The 16,730-nt window shown below is 50.7% G+C and overlaps 1 protein-coding gene across 5 annotated transcripts in view; it reads left to right on the top strand.

Annotated features, from left to right (window-relative positions):
* PTPRT (protein tyrosine phosphatase receptor type T) overlaps positions 1 to 10,905 on the top strand; it is a 594,083-nt gene extending 583,178 nt beyond the window's left edge. For all 5 annotated transcript variants that reach the window (XM_061437619.1, XM_061437621.1, XM_061437620.1 and 2 more), the window contains 3 exons: positions 631 to 794; positions 2,345 to 2,480; positions 3,518 to 10,905. In XM_061437619.1, coding sequence (XP_061293603.1) covers positions 631 to 794; positions 2,345 to 2,480; positions 3,518 to 3,571 — 354 coding nt within the window. In that variant the 3' untranslated portion in view covers positions 3,572 to 10,905. The remainder of the gene's footprint in view (positions 1 to 630; positions 795 to 2,344; positions 2,481 to 3,517) is intronic.
* Positions 10,906 to 16,730: the final 5,825 nt, after the last annotated feature.

Here is a 16,730-nt window from a genome sequence, read left to right as displayed (position 1 = left end):
AGAGCCACACGGGGGGCATCCAGCCAGCCATCTGCCTGTTCCCTGACACGCTGGCTGCTGTGTAGACAAAACTTCTCAGAGCACGGCGCTTCCCTGCCGTGCCGCGTGGCATGGGCATGAGTTAATGCAGCCTTTGAGTGGGTCCAGTAAGCTTTGGGCTAGCTGGGAAGTAAGTTGGGAAACAAGTTTCTTTCATGAGGAATTTCACTGCTGGGTGAAGGAGTTATTAGGCGGGAGGGAAGAGCTGAGGGGCTAAAGTGACCGTGGTCTTTACTAGAGGCTCAGGGTGAAGAGAATTCAGTTCCTGTCCTCTCAGAATTCACTCACGGGAAAGCAAACTGTGTTTTGGCAGATGAACAGCAAGGAGAGAGAATAGTCCCGCCCACTATTCAGGGAGGCTTTCCTAGCAAAAGGGACACTTGAGCTGGGTTTTGAAGACCGCATAGAAGTTTTTCAGGTAGAAGAGGGACGCAGGGCAGCTGGAACAGGAGGATCAGTGCACAGAGGTGGGCGTGGGGCTGGCGTGTGACTCTCACCGTGAGGACGTTACGGCTTAGACCCCATTTACCCCATCTGTCACTGCAGTGCTGCAGCCCCAGCAGACCACCCTGACAGCCTCTCTGTTCTCAGCCCCAGGACGGGTACCGTATAGTCCAGCACCTCCAGTACATCGGCTGGCCCGCCTACCGGGACACGCCCCCCTCCAAGCGCTCTCTGCTCAAGGTGGTCCGACGGCTGGAGAAGTGGCAGGAGCAGTGCGACGGGCGGGAGGGCCGCGCTGTGGTCCACTGCCTGTGAGTACGACGGGGAGGGCTCCTGGGCAAGGGGGCGGTGGGCAACAGGACACCCTTGGTGCCGCCGGCCACAAACGCCGTCTTAGGCGTCCCGGACTATACCACGCCCTTGTGGGCCATTCAAGGCATTACAGTCCTTCTGTGGACTAGGGGTGCAGCCATAAAGCTATCTGTGGGACGTCCTACTGGCAGGCATTCCCTTTGCTCCTTAGAATTTAAAAGGGTTTGGGGAGAAGTGATATGAGGGCCTCATTCTTTAAAAAGGAAGTTGAATCAAGATCTTCCCCATTGCAGAACAGTATTTCTGGAGCAGGTAGAGTCAGTAATAACATCTTGCCCCAGAATTGAGTTCAGTTGTTTCAAAACCAGGAACTCGTTCAAACAGGCAGTGCACACCTGGAGCGCTTAAGGGAGAGGTGTGAGGCAGGGGAGGTCCCTGCCCACTCTCGCCCATGGGATTGTTTTTTAGCCTGCTTTTTTTTGCAGGAGTACCTTTTTATTCATGTCTTCCCTCACCAAGGTGACCAGCAGTTTGAGATGTAGGAAGGCACAGGGGTGTCCTCCTGTCCACAGGGACCTTGGCATCATCCTTGGAGGGCAGAGACGCCGAAACAGACCCCAAAGTACAGGTGCTGGCCAATGAAGGGAGGGCGACTGTCTGCACTTGGAACATCTGGCCGATGAGTGTCCTGTGGATGAAACATCTGGGAGGTTGCCTGAGAGACTTAGTTTCCATCCAGATGTTCTTTAGACACAGACCATTACATGAAATCATTAGTTGCTCTTGGCAACACGCCCAGGAGTTCCAAACCTTGCAGATTCCTAAATAGACTTTCTGTAAAGAGCTGGAGGGGTGTGTCCATGAAGATGACTTACAGGGCCTCAGAGAGAAGGTGCGATGGAGGGATGACCCTGCCAAGAGCCCTGTATCTCTATTTATACATCCCGAGTTATGCAAGATGTCCTGATTGAGAAAACAGAGATGAGGCCTCTCTCTCAGGATCCAGCATCTCACACCCATCCCAGCCCCACCCGAAACCCAGTCTGGCTGACCCGAGACTCACAGAGCCGTGTCTGGTAGCGTTGTCCTTAGTGGATGGGAAGAACTAGAAGCAAAATCACATGCACCCTTCTGTGGTCTTCGCTGGGTATGCAGGTGGACCCAGAGCATCCTTTTGGCCAAGGAAGCAGGCAGCACATGTCCAGACACTCTTATCTGTCTGTCCTGGGGGTTTGGGTCCATGTGCCATGGCTGATAGTCACATGCTCCTAGAACCAAGGAAACATCAAGCTAAGTGAACTCTCCAAGGCCATCCCCTTTATGATACGAATGAAGAACCTCAGACACAGGAAGTGACGTGCCCAAGGTCAAAGCAGGTTCATGGCACAGATGGGACTCAACTATGGCTTGGGCTTTCCAGCACCACCTTCCCTTGCATTTGCCAGGGCGGGCAGCCACCCCCGCCCCCACTGCCGCAGACATGGCCTTGGGCTCAGCAGGTGCCTGAGGGGTACCCAGGAGTCTGCTCACCTCCTTCCTCTGTGTTTAGGAATGGGGGAGGCCGCAGCGGAACCTTCTGCGCCATCTGCAGTGTGTGTGAGATGATCCAGCAGCAGAACATCATCGACGTGTTCCACATCGTGAAGACATTACGGAACAACAAGGCCAACATGGTGGAGACCCTGGTGAGTGGCCAAGGCTGTCCTCTGAGAGCCAGGGGCTGCTGGTGGTTCCCTGGACCTGAACAAAAGAGCATCCAGAAGGAAAGACAGCGGCCACTGCTTCCTGAGCACCTGCAGGCCCGCCCTCTGCACCCACCTCACCTGCTTCCCTCCCCTCCAGCCTCTCTCCTGCAGAGCAGTCCAGATAGTCCTCTTGGCACACGCTGCTCTGTGTTAGTTTCTTTCCACTCCAGAGGGAAGTATCACTCACTCTGGTTTAGGGGATGGGATGCTGGGTTAGTAGAATGTGAATTATTGAGTTGACCAGAACATCCATTCAGCTTTTTCCAAAAGATATTGCCCAAATGTTCATTCCAGTTTTTCTGTGCTATGTTTTTGATTCAGTCCTAAACCTATTCTTGGACTTCCCTGGTGGCTCAGATGGTAAAAAGAATCTGCCTGCAATGCAGGAGACATGGGTTCAATCCCTGGGTCAGGAAGATCCCCTGAAGGAGGAAATAGCTACTCACTCCAGTATTCTTGCCTAGAAGATGCCCCAGACAGAGGAACCTGGCAGGCTATAGTCCATGGGGTTGCAAAGAGTCAGACACAACTGAGCAACTAACACTTACTTTACTTAAACCTATTCTCATTAACTTTTGCTAATAATTACCATATAAAGCATCGAGCTAGGATATCGTAAAGGACAGGAAGAAACTTGGTGGCCGAGTTCCAAAGGTTAAGACCTGGTGCAGAGATAGAGACATGCCATACACTGAGAACTTTAACATGAGTCTTTACATCTATGCCAAGTGTGGTCTTAGCGAAAGGGAGGGCCTGCTCCAAGGCCGGTCCACAGGCCAGCAGAAGCATCCTGTGTGAGCCTGGCAGAAATGTAGACTCTTGAGCCCTACTCCAGATTAACTGAATCCGAATCTGTGTGGACATTTTGACTCGACTCTTAGTACAGACATAGATAACATTCTCCACACTCTGAACTAAATGCACTTTCCATCTCTCGCTCATTGTCTCTTCTCCTTCTCTGCCTCTCCTCCTCTCAGGACCAGTATAAATTTGTATACGAGGTGGCGCTGGAATATTTAAGCTCCTTCTAGCCCGATGGCTCGGGGAACCTGCCAGAGTCCAGAGGCTGCTGCGGCCAAGCCCCCTTTCTGTGAACGGCAGCGACTGGGCTCAGGGGCAGCACCCTGCCCGACTCCAAGGAGAAGACTGGCGGTCCTGTGGTCCACGGCGGGCTGGCACCTTCCCAGGGTCTCCGGGTGCTGTGGAGGCTGTTAACCCCGACAGGCCCCGGCGTCTTTTGCATACCCCACCAGCCACGGGCCCGTGCAGAAGTGCACCCTGAGCAAGGCCGGATTTTTCAGTGCCCAGACCTCTTGCTTTCGCTCTTTTCAGTTTGTGACTCTCACGGCAAGCCGGCTGCGTAGGTGCGGGTGGCTGTGACTGGGCTCATGGGGTCACCGCTCTGCTGCCCCCATCATCTCCTCCCGGGACCCCTGGCATTGGACACCCGCCGGTCTGGATCACTGGGACCTCGGATGCTCCCGAGTGCACAGCAGAGGCCCCCACCCTCCTGCCTCACCTGCATGGGGCTCGGCCCAGCGCCACTCTGTACCCCTCCCCCAGCCCGGGGCCTTGACCTTCTGCCATTCCCAGGCCAGCCCCTGTGTCCGTGGCTCTCCTGGATCCAGGTTTCCTTGGCTTGTCTGTGCTCGGTGGGGCAGGGTGGGACTGCAGGGAGCCTGGCTGCCCTCCTCTCTCTGTGAAGAAGGACCACCTCCTGGGGCAGGGCTCCGGCTGGCCCTGTGTGTCCTGGGTGGTGAGTCCTCGGGGAGGGATGAACAAGATTGATGATTTTCCAAAGTGTATGTGAAAAGAAACTTTCTTTTGGAGGGTGTAGAGTCTTAGTCTCTGATGTCAAAAACTGGTGGGGAGGGAAGTTCGGTTGTGTAGCTGTAAGACCAATCTCCTGGGCCTGTTATCTCCCTGGCAAGGTCCCCAAAAGGTCCCCCCACCGAGGGACAGCACAGCGGCAGAGCAAGGGGAGTTTCATTTGGGGCTGACAGATTTGAATGCCTGCCTAGAGCAACCCAGCTGCCATCTCAGAAAGGGTCACTGTGGACCCAATGATACTCCGGTTTAAAACAGACCTCGGGGTTCAGGCCTGGGGATCTTGCCCAAAGTGTGGGTCAGTCGATGACAGGGAGCCGACTTTGACTAAGCATCTACTATGTGCCGGACTTGGCATGTTCCACCCCCACCCTACCCTGGGAGCTGTTCACCTGTGATCACCCTGATTTTACAACTGAAGACACTGAGGCATCTTCCTCAGGTTTCCAAAAGGCAGATTATAGTGGTGAGACTTGTACTGTCATCCTTTCATAGCCAAGCAATTATTTTATGGAGGGAAAATGAGGCCAGAAACTTCTGAGCAGCAAACTCCACAAACGGCAATGTAGTTTTTCTGACGCCCGTGTTTCCGGGAAGCTCAGCGTTTCAGATGTGTTTTAGTAACTCATTCCCGGCTCCCCAGGAGAGCTAGTCCCATCTCATACCTTGGCCAGTGAAAACCGCTCCCTGGGCCCTCAGACCCTGAGGTCTGCGAGCCAGGGACACAGTCTCGTCTACCTGGGTCTCTAGCTGGTGCTCTGGTACAGTACCTGGCAGCCCGGGGTGGCCTGGGATCCAGGACGTGCCATCCTGGAAGCTGGTCTGGCCCTAGACAGGGCGTGAGCAGCACAGGTTTCCCTCAGAGCTCACTGTATCCTGGGGAAACAGAACCTCAATGCAGCATCAAGTGTTATTCGAGCCTCACGGCCAGGCTTTCTAGAGGAGGTGACATCCCTTCCACCGGGTAGAACAACGAAGAGAAGGAAATTCAGGCCAAGAGAACACGTGCAAAGACACAGAGGTGTGCAGAATCCTTGGGGGTGGGCGAGAGGGCGGGAGGTGAGCCCAGTCGGAGCAGAGCCTGGTGGCGCTGGGGCCAGGGTGGAGGGAGCGGCGAGCCCCACCAGCAGGGCGGACTTGGCACCTGTGGGCAGCACGGGGCCCGGGGAGCTCTGAGTGATGCACTCAGCTCGGTGTTGAGGAGGGCCCCTCTGGGGCCAGTGGGGCTGCCTCTCTTCTGTTCATCAGACACTGTGAACACATTCCCTTAAGCGTATCCTTTTTAATATCACATCTATTTGTCTGTCTGCTCATTGTTTGTTGCTGGAACAAAATACGCAGTACTTTAAGAGGCCCAGCTTCTGTGAAGAAATCAGGATCTCTGCTATGTCACAGAGCAGGGGGAACCAAGCCAGACCCCAGGGCCCCTGAGGATGGAACACAGCAGGAGCTGCTCCTGTCGGCACAGGTTCCGGGGCTGTCTCGAAGCCCAGGGACCCCAGACTCGATCAGGAAAGAAGCCCCGCCACAAAGCCTGCTCTTCCCTTTCATGGCTCGTGCCCTGGTCCCAGGCCCCCACCCCACTGGGCCTGCCGGCCTCCCCGGCTCCAGCCTGCTGCTCCAGCCAGCACTCCCCGGCCTTCCCCAGCCTTCAAGAAGCCTGTAGCACAGGAAGTCAGCCTGCTCTATACTTCTCGCTCAGATCCGGGGCTCATCTGTGCAAAACAGGAGCCAGGGAGAGGGGTGGTCTCCAATACAAATAAACCCCAGGATTTATTCTGCTCAGGAGGGGGTGAAATTGCTGGCAGATGAAATGACAGTGGCTTCTACCATTTCAAATGGTAGGAATTTAGAATGTGACTTCCAGGAGAAGGAAGCTTGTGAAAAGCACAGAGCCTCGTGGTTCTCACCTCCTGGATGTGGACCCTGTTTGGAGAAGGTAGAAGGAATTAACGAGAAGCCAGGAACTGTCCCACCTGCGTGCATGTCTGGCCTACACAGCTTCAAGATGTATCCTAGCTGTAACCTAACTCGTCCTCTCCTCCTTTCTGGTGTGAAGGTCCTGGGGCCAGGGGCTCTGAGCCTCCAGACAGTCACAGCGCGCCTCCCTTTGTGGGAATGGAAGGCATCACCTTGCTTTTCCATCTTCTCTTTGGATGTAGCCCAAGTAGCAGCCTGCCTGCCAGGTATCACCCATCCTGTGCAACCAGCAGACCCTGTGCTGGAGACTGATGTGAGCTCACCCAGTTCTCCAACACCCCTAAGATGTGCTTTCAACTGTCCCCATTCTACAGATGAGGAGACTGAGGGGAGAAATCACTACCCCCCCACCCCCGCATTCCACCACAGCTAGTAAAGGAGGGAGCCAGGGTTTAAATTGGTTCTTTTAACTTCAAAGACAGTCTCTTTCCACTACTGTGTCTCAGATTTTCCCATGACGGGGTGCACGGGGTGGAGGTGGGAGGGACCCTTAAGAGCCAAGACTAGAGTGAAGCAGGCCCAGTGGATCTCGCAAAACCCAAAGCAGACAACAATAAGCTCAAAACTCCAGTTTCATGTTTAACAATTCATATAGTATTTGCATTCTTCACTAATTTAGCCTGATTTGACAAGAGTGTACCAATAGTTTTTTAACCACATGTGCCTGATCCCTCATGTGGCTTTGCCCCCCTCCGCTCACTACGATGTCCCTAGGGAGTGACCACCCAGTCTGAGAGGCACAGTGCCTGGCCACGCTGCTCCCTCCTAAAGCCGATGCCAGACTTAAGCTCAAGTCCAGCTCACCTACTGCCCCTGGTGTGGGGTTTCCCTGACCTCACTGTTGATGGGCTGATCTCAAGTCTCCTTCAGTTGCATACTAGGAAAAAGAAAGCTTTGACATCTACTATAATTATAGACATGCCCATCTGGAATGGCAAAGGCTGAGCCCATAAAACCCTAAAGGGAAAAGAGAAGATGACACTGTCCTTCTCAGCAGACTCCTGAATCCTGGGGCCTCTAGACAGTGGTGCCCTCTGTCCACATGGAATCGTGCAATTGCTAATCTGGCCCAATCTGAGGACACGCTTCACACAAGGGGCTGGAAGCCTCCCTGCACTTCAGCCCTGCAGACTCACTGGGATGTTAGCACACACAGGGCCCTGGAGGGGGTGCCACCAGGAAGCGCAGTTTACTATGGCACAGTCTCTCCCTTGGTGAGACATGGGGTTATGGTAGCAAGAGCTCAGTCTTCAGTTCTAATCTAGCCCAGTCATTTCCTGGCTTTAGAATGTTGAACCAACTAATCAGTGGGAAAAGATGTGGAGAGAGAAGCCTCAGACGGGCAGAAGTAGGCAGATTTGGGGATCTTTGGGTAGGAAGACAGGAAGGCAAAGCCAAGACATTAGGACCCAATAGGAATCCTCAGACCCAAGAATGCATAGCGTCTGCTGGGCAAAGTGGTCACCTCTGTGATGCAGTAGAACAGGCAACAGGGAGGGACGGGTCAGAACCACTTGGAACAAGGATGCTGCTTTAGAACAAGTCTCCCTCTGGGAGAAAAGATGATTAATGCTCCCTGTGACTGATCGATTGTGTTCATTCATCACTGGGTCCCCACTGTAAGCCAGCTCTTTGGTGTGTGTCCTTTCCGTGATCCAGATTTTCTCAGGACAGTGTGAATACCTGTTGTGTGCAGAGGGGTCAGTCTAGCAAGGATGCTGCAGAGAGAATGAGGCACAGGGAGGAGCAAACAGGAGCATATCAGGTCATCTTTGCAGGAATAACTGCCCAGCCCAGATCCAGTGACACTGGAAGGAGATGGTAGTTCCCCTGAACCTCATTGCCTTAGAACAGGTTGAAGAAAACCACCTTCCTTTAGCCTGCATCTGGCCTCTCCTGGGGCATCAGCAGCAAGCTGAGTCAGGAGTAATGCCCTGGAAAACACAGGTGAGCCCAAGGGTAAGATGAGCTCAATGCTAATCCTGAACCATAAAGCCAACACGCTGTGCTGGGCCAAGATCCCTGGGGATGGATGGTCAACCGAAGCCACAGGGAGGAAGATGAGACATGAGTCTCCTGGATGGCCCTGACTTTCCTTCCCCCCGTAATCTAACTAGTCTGAGCTCCTTCTCAGCCAGTGATGCCAGCTCCAAATCACAGCCAGATACGACAGGGAAGTGAGCAATGCGAATCCAGCTGGAGGGAACCAGCTGAGACTCAGCCTTGTTTCTGGGTCCCCATGCAAGGGTTCCATGTTGGAGCTGTCCACAGAGACATGCCTCACAATGATAAAATGCAAGCCTTGGCTTCATCTAGCCAGGATCTGCCTTTGAGGAACAGCAAAGAGAGACGTCAGTGGCAGAGAGCAGAGGGGGCTCCAGTGTCTCAGAACCATGGATATGATCCTCAGAAGCACAGAGAGATGTCTAAGCCATATTTGCACACATGCGTGCACTCTTCCGGTTTCCTGGGGACCAGAGGTAGGTTTTCGTGTGACTCTGGCTGGTGTACGATACTTGCATAGATACCATTCCTCCCATCTACCTCCAGAAGAGGTGGAAAGGAGACCATCCCTCCCACCTACCTCCAGAAGAGGTGGGAAGGGTCAGAGAGGCCACACACACCCCCTCAAATCCACCCATGAAAGATCCCCAAGATGCAGAGTCAGTGCCTATAATGGGAGACCACAGACTTCGCATCCTAGTTATCGAAGAGATTGGGGTAGTCACTGCGGCTGACGCAAAGGTGTAGAAGGACTCAGAATGGGCATACTACAGGAAAAGGCTGTTCAGGCTGGGTTACCGTGAACTTCCATAAGTGTCTGAGAGTTGTTCTTAGCAGTGGAATTTGGACCCTGGTTCTTGGTAGAAATGCCCAGAGAATGACAGTCTAGTGTCGTTGGAGTGTAGGACAGAAAGGTATCGACATGAAGGTCTGGAGCTCAAGGTAATTAATTTATGGTTCCTCAGTGGGTGGGATGCTTAGAATCAAAGGAGGAAAGGGAATATGAAGCAACCTGTCAAAACTGCAAAACTGAGTTTCTATACACTTACTTCAGTGCCTTTGCACTTGTGAATATAAGTCAGTGGGCCCGTTTTGTGATGTGCCCCTATCTCTCCTGTGGAAGATTAATGGTGTACGGTGTTCTTCGGACCAAAGCTTCCAGGGCAGTCTGAAGGCTCAGAGAGGCAAGGGGTGACTTCCCAGGTCAGATCAGACTTCTGATGGGTCAGGCAGAATACCAGTACCCACACCCTCCGCAGGCCTGCAGACAGTTAGATAAATTCTCATGGTCACTCCCATGAGCGGAACCAGGACCAATGGGTGAAACTTCATAGCTCTAAGAGAAGACCTGCTATCTGCCAGAGAAGCTGAGCTGCCCCATCTTAGGAACTGTCCAGCAAAAGCCAGATATCCTTTTAAAGGGAAGAAGGAGCTTTGCTGAGATGGACTTTAGGTTTCTTCCCCCCAGATGAGTGAGATGCTACAGAGCTGGGACCTTGCTGGAACGCCTTCCTTCCTGCAGAGCACAAAGCCAAACAGGTTGTGCTCGCTTGTGTGAGCTAAAGCCCCCAGTCCCCTGCTGCCCCCCACCCCGCACGGGCCGAGAGGCTGCTCTGGCCACACATCCAGGCTAGGTATAACCAGAGAGAGTACACCCAGAGAGAGCAGCTGCTGTGCCACAGAGCCCATGCCCACCAAGATCTCTGATGAGACCAGTCACAGTGTAGACCCACTGGCCCACAGGGCCATCACTGACAGCAGAATCAGTAACGGTCCAAGCAGGACCCAGAGCAGGGTTTTGCACACCACACACCTTAACTCCAGAGGTGACGTCTACACCCCTCCCCCATACCTGAGACCTGCTAGAGCAGACTGCAAAAGCACAGTGACTCAGCTGACAGATTATCACCATCCCCAGTACATCCCTTTCATTGCCAGACAGACCCTGAACTAGCCCAGGCTAACCCACACTGGTGATCAGACTTGAAAGCACTTTCTACCTTCACTTTCACCCTACATCTCACCAGCCAATGAAAGGCAGAGAGTCGGGGCATCTGCCATTGCCTTGGCTACTGACACCATCGTAGCCCTAGAAGGGCCATCACGGGGTTCCCATCAACTCCGGGGAGACTGACGTTTTCACGTCCACTGGGCACATAATACTGCACGAGACCAAAGTCTCCACACTGTCGGCAGCCTCCTCCGTGAGTCCCAGCGGCCTGCACTTGTACAGTTTGGGTGTTTGATAGATAAAGCACGTATGAGAAGAGAAAACAAAATAAATCAACTTTTAAAAAAGCCAGCACTGTGCTGTCAATGTTTTTTTTTTTTTTTTCCTTTCCAATTCTAGCTTAAAAAAGCAGAAGGTAAATAATGTCAGGTCAATGAATATCAGATATATTTTTTGACTGTACATTACAGTGAAGTGTAATCTTTTTACACCTGCAAGTCCATCTTATTTATTCTTGTAAATGTTCCCTGATGATGTTTGTAATATGGCTGTGTTGAAAATCTATACAATAAAGCTGTGACCCTGAGATTCATGTTTTCCTAACATCTTCGCACTGGTGTCTTCCTGAGGTTGGGTGAGGTAAGGTAGAGACAAGTTGAAGGAGGAAGAAAAAAGCCTATTATGGACTAGATTTTTTTCCGATTAAAAAATTTTAGGCCACACCCTATGGAATGTGAGATCTTAGTTCCCAACCAGGGATTGAACCCATGGCCCCTGCACTGGGAGTGTGGAGTCTTAATCACTGGAACACCAGGGAGATCCCTGGACTGGATTTCTTTAGGTTCATTTAATCATCACATCAATGATGCAGGAAATATGTATTATCCCTTACTTTCAGATGAGAATAGTTGAGGTTCATGAATATTAAGGGATTTCCCAAGATTCCATACTGCACCATAAAAGAGTTGGGTCTTAAATAGATTTTCTCAAGTGGAATCCACAGAATGCTGGCATCAGAATCACACCAGAAGCTTGTTCAACAGACAAATGAAGACCATACAGAATCACAGTTTCGGGAACTGAGTACTAACACGCTGCCTGAGCGTATCAGCTAGCTATCGCTGTGTAACATACCACCCAAAACTCGGTAACAGTCTTTCACGGTTGTCGACTGAAGTCTGAGCTAGGCTCAGCTCAGCTAATCTCTGCTGGCCCACTCGTATGTCAGCCAAGGGCTCTGCTCAGGGCCAGGCTTGCCCAGGCCACCCTGGCTGGTGCATATCTGCTCCTCGTGCCTCACCCTCCTCCTGGGACCAGCAAGTCAGCCTCAGCGTGCGCTTCTCCTGGTGACAGCGGGAGCATGAAAGGGAAAGTCTGCGCACCAAGTTGTTCTGAGTCGTGTCTATAACATCCCATTCAACAACACTGGCTGCACGGCATACTCAGAATCAAGAGGCAGGGAAAGATGCCCCACCTCTTAACACAGACCTTACTTCTCAATGTTGCGATAAATGTGGAGACTATGTCCCAAACTGTTGGTGCCAGGTGCATGCGTTAAGCCTGTCATCATCTCAGAGTGCGGGCCACAGACCACCCACATCAGTTCACCTGAGAAACTTCTAAAAAAGCAGGGTCTGACTGAGTAGGTCCAGGATGGGCCCCAGGAATCTGCCTGCTTAGCAAGTGCCCCAGGTGATAGTAATGCCTGCTGAAGTTGGGCAAGCATCTTCAATATACTCTCAGAAGGGGACAGATAGGGGACAAGACAAATCAGATCCCAAACTAGAGTGTGAGACTGCCAGCCTCTGACACACATGATGCAGTGCTCTCTGCTTTCCAGGTGAGCAGAAGGAAGAGCTGCAACCAACCTCTTGTTATTGGCTGGTTCCCTAGTTCTTTATATGTATCCAGACATAAGTACAAGGGGCGTGTGAGCCATTGGGCCAGAGCCCAGGTTCACTTTGCTCTTGCTCAGTCTTAGGGAGCCTGGCAAGAGTTCTCCAATCTAAGGGGCCTCTATGCAGTACTGGAAGAAGCACAAGCTGGAATCAAGATTGCCGGGAGACATATCAATAACCTCAGATATGCAGATGACACCACCCTTATGGCAGAAAGTGAAGAGGAACTCAAAAGCCTCTTCATGAAAGTGAAAGTGGAGAGTGAAAAAGTTGGCTTAAAGCTCAACATTCAGAAAACAAAGATCATGGCATCTGGTCCCATCACTTCATGGGAAATAGATGGGGAAACAGTGGAAACAGTGTCAGACTTTATTTTTCTGGGCTCCAAAATCACTACAGATGGTGACTGCAGCCATGAAATTAAAAGACGCTTACTCCTTGGAAGGAAAGTTATGACCAACCTAGATAGCATATTCAAAAGCAGAGACATTACTTTGCCAACAAAGGTCCGTCTAGTCAAGGCTATGGTTTTTCCTGTGCTCATGTTATGGATGTGAGAGTTAGACTATGAAGAAGGCTGAGTGCCAAAGAATTGATGCTTTTGAACTGTGGTGTTGGAGAAGACTCTTGAGAGTCCCTTGGACTGCAAGGAGATCCAACCAGTCCATTCTGACGGAGATCAGCCCTGGGATTTCTTTGGAGAACTGATGCTAAAGCTGAAACTCCAGTACTTTGGCCACCTCCTAGGAAGAGTTGACTCATTGGAAAAGATTCTGATGCTGGGAGGGATTGGGGGCAAGAGGAGAAGGGGACGACAGAGGATGAGATGGCTGGATGGCATCACTGACTCGATGGACGTGAGTCTGGGTGAACTTCGGGAGTTGGTGATGGACAGGGAGGCCTGGCGTGCTGCGATTCATGGGGTCACAAAGAGTCGGACACAACTGAGCGACTGAGCTGATGCAGCATCCACCTGGCTAGCCAAGCGCCTGGAGAACACGTGCTTCCCAGCTCAAGTCCTGAGAGAGGAACCGGGTGGCCAGGCAGCTAGTAATCCTCGTCCCCTTTGTCCTTGCTCACGCTAACCTCATTTATTCTGCCTGCTGTATTTATTTTGTCACAAAATGTAATAGCTGATATTGGGAAAATTAAATTAGAAAGAAGGGGGAAAAAATCTCACATATCTCCTAATAAAACTACTGTGGGGAATATCATTTTCCCTCAAAATAGAAATGCCTTTTAAAGAGTTATTATAAAAGTAGCATATACTCCCTTGAAAGAATTCAATATCAAGTTGTTTGAGGCATGAGGTAAAAGCTACTACTTCTCAAAGGTACTTGTTAATATTTTTTGCCATTCCAGAGCTTTCTATACATATATAAATGTACATAAATTTTCTATATAAAAGGCATCTATATATATATGGAAATGTATATATATATAAATTCTGAGACAGGCTTCTTTTCACTTAACACCATGCTGTGGTCAAATTTCCATGGAAATATGCTTAAATACCCTTATCTTTTTTTACACCTTTCCAGGACTCCTGAACACTCAGGCATGTCAAGACTCAGGTGCTCTATTCTATAGCACAGGGAACTGTACTCAGTACTCTGGTGACTTAAATGGGAAGGAAATCCAAGAAAGAGGGGATATATGTACACGTACAGCTGATTCCCTTTGCCTCACAGTAGAAACTAAAGTTTGTAAAGTAACTAAACTCCAGTAAAAAAAAAAAAAAAAAAAAGACTCAGGCACTCTCACAGTGATGCTCTTGAATCCCCAGGGACACCCACCCCATGTGCACCAACCCTGGAGATGGGCCAGAGGGACACAATTCTCTTTGCATGTCTGTTGGAGGCCTGACCAGGCCCTCCTGTCTGGCTAGACCTAGAGTACACATCAAATCTCAGAGCACTTTAGTCAGACTCTGACAGGAGCTCTCATTCAACCTAAGATCTTCCTCTACTTCCAAAGGCTCAAGCCTCTGGTCAGAACTCCAGGGGACCTAGAAGGCCTCAGACCCTTGAGGACATGGCATGAGGTCCCCAAGATGCCACACACGAGGCAGGAGGGGGCATTTGCTTTTCTTTGGCAGGGCTTGGAACAGGGGAGTAAGGAGAACAGAACCAGGAGAAATACAAAAGAAGCCGGCAAGATATAGTAAGGAAGCCACGCTTGGTTAATTTTAGAAGAATTTTGACCACGTAATCTTTAGGAAGCTCAACTCCACGAGGATTTGGTCTAAGTAGCTTCGTCTTGAATTCCAGCAACGGGACTGGGCCTGAAATCTCCAATCCTCCATGCAGTAGGGATGTAGCACCACACAGAAGACATCCACAAAGTCAAAGTCTGGAGACAGAGAGGGGCAGAGGAAAATAGAGGAAAGAAATTAACGGAATCTGAGGCGAATTTCAGTGTTCACAGTCCATGGATTAGGCCTTGGAATGAAGTTGAACTAGTTACTCAAGGACATTTGGAGTGTGGATGGATAGGCAAGCATAAAGAGAAATATAGATGCACAGGCAGAAAAAAAAATATATATATATATATATACACAAGTGAATGAAAGACTATATCGGTTATTAACAATGAATATGTCTCACTCCAGGGGACATAGGTGAATTTTGTTCTTGATGACTTTCTGTATTTTCTAAATTTGATATTAAGAAAACAAACTCTATTAAAAGGTGAGGACAGAAGAACCGAAAAATGAAAGCAGGACAGAAAAGATGATGCTGAGGTTGAAACCATACCCCAAAGACTGCCTTACAGCTGGATCAAGAGGTTCAAAAACTTGGCACTGCTGTCTACCCAAGGAGGAGAACACAGTCAATCAACTCGGTGTCCAAAGGGGAAAAATGATCCAGTTGCTCAGCACAAACAAAGTGTTTCTGCTACAGGGGCTGAGGTTATTTTTCCGTGGATCCCCCTAATAAAGAACGGCTTCACACAACATCCTTAGCAAAATGCAGCACATCTCCCTCCCTTAAGGCTGACAGTGCCATGCCGCAGAACAACTCAGTGAAAACCCTTTCCTGCAGGACCAAACCGAAGGGGCCCAGGCACATGGTTCTCCGCAAGATGCAGGTCTGCAGAATCTGGGGTATTACTGGCTTGAGCATCACACATTGCTCTCCTCTCTGAGTGTCTGCAAGCTAGAGACTTTTTTCCAGACAATAACAAGCAAAGATGCTATCTCGGTTGTTGGCTGAATTTGGATGCAGGCTTTATATGAGCCAGCTGAGCCAGGAAGAAGACTCCAATCTCCTTTAGAATGATGAGAACCCTAATGACTCTGTGTGCCTCAGCAGAATGTGAATCCATCTCCCAAAGGGGTGGGCAGGGCAGGATGAACAAGCCACCCTCATTTCAGGTTATAATCATGGCTGACTCCATCTCAGGGGTCCCCAGCTCCCAGGATCTAATGCCTGATGATCTGAGGGGGAACTGATATAAGAATAATAGAAATAAAGTGCACAATACATGTAATGCACTTAAAACATCCCCAAACCATTCCCCTACCCTGGTCCATGGAAAAACTGTCTTCCAGGAAACCAGTCCCTGATGCCAAAAGGATTGGAGACCACTGCTCACACTACTCTCCTCTAAAATACCTACAGATACACACTAAACACTGGAAGCTTGGCGCTGAGCCAAGTCTGAGAGGCGGACACGAGGAGCTAAAATGAGGATCACCAGTGGATGGTAGTGAAACGTCCTCCTAGATGTAAAGAAGCATCAGAGAAGAGGCAGTGCTCCACCCCTTGAGACGGTCTGCACTCAGAACATTGGTCAGTCGTCCATGTCTATCTCCTGGGAGATGAAATGACATTACAAGAGACCTCTATGGAAGGGAGAATGGCAGGGAGAGACGTGCAGAAAAGCATCTGAGGATTTTAGCCTCCACACTCTCATCTGTTCAGAGCGCCCCAAAGCCAGACAGGGAGAGAAGGGAGCTCGTTGTCTGCTGAGTACCTACAAGACCAGGTGAAGCAGACACCTGCTGTGTCATTTCAAATACGTTCAACTTCACCTCTTTCCTCCTATGTGGCTGTGATGAGCATTTCCAAGCAGATCTGCAGGTCTCACTTGGGAGCAGCCCACAGTGACAGCAAGTCTCAGACAGCCTCTGCACTTGTTAATTCCTGCCCCACTGTCTCTGATGTTGTCCTCTGAGACGCCCACAGGAACCCACTCAGCACTCAGGGCCACCCAGAAGTGCGGGGTAGCCACTTTTGACCAATAGGAGACTGAAGACAAATACTTCCTCCTTTCGCTCTTCTATTTTAGGTCACTTTTCAGATGGCCCAGAACAAGCAACCTTGCCCTCCCTCTTCAGATGTCCACCCCTAACCTCACTGCTCCTGGGAATCATACTGCGGAATCACTTTGCATCGGGCTGTTTCCGGGAACACTAACTGAGAAACTGGGCTTAAGCTGTGTCCACAGCACTCCGTCCTCCAGCTGTGAGTCTGGGATGGGCCCCTGCCAACAGGCAGAGAGGGCTGCCAACCGTGAAGCTTTTTT

Source organism: Bos javanicus, chromosome 13 (genome assembly GCF_032452875.1).
Source record: "Bos javanicus breed banteng chromosome 13, ARS-OSU_banteng_1.0, whole genome shotgun sequence".
NCBI lineage: Eukaryota > Metazoa > Chordata > Mammalia > Artiodactyla > Bovidae > Bos > Bos javanicus.
Note: the sequence above shows the minus strand (reverse complement) of the source record. Positions and strands in the feature narration are given on the sequence as shown.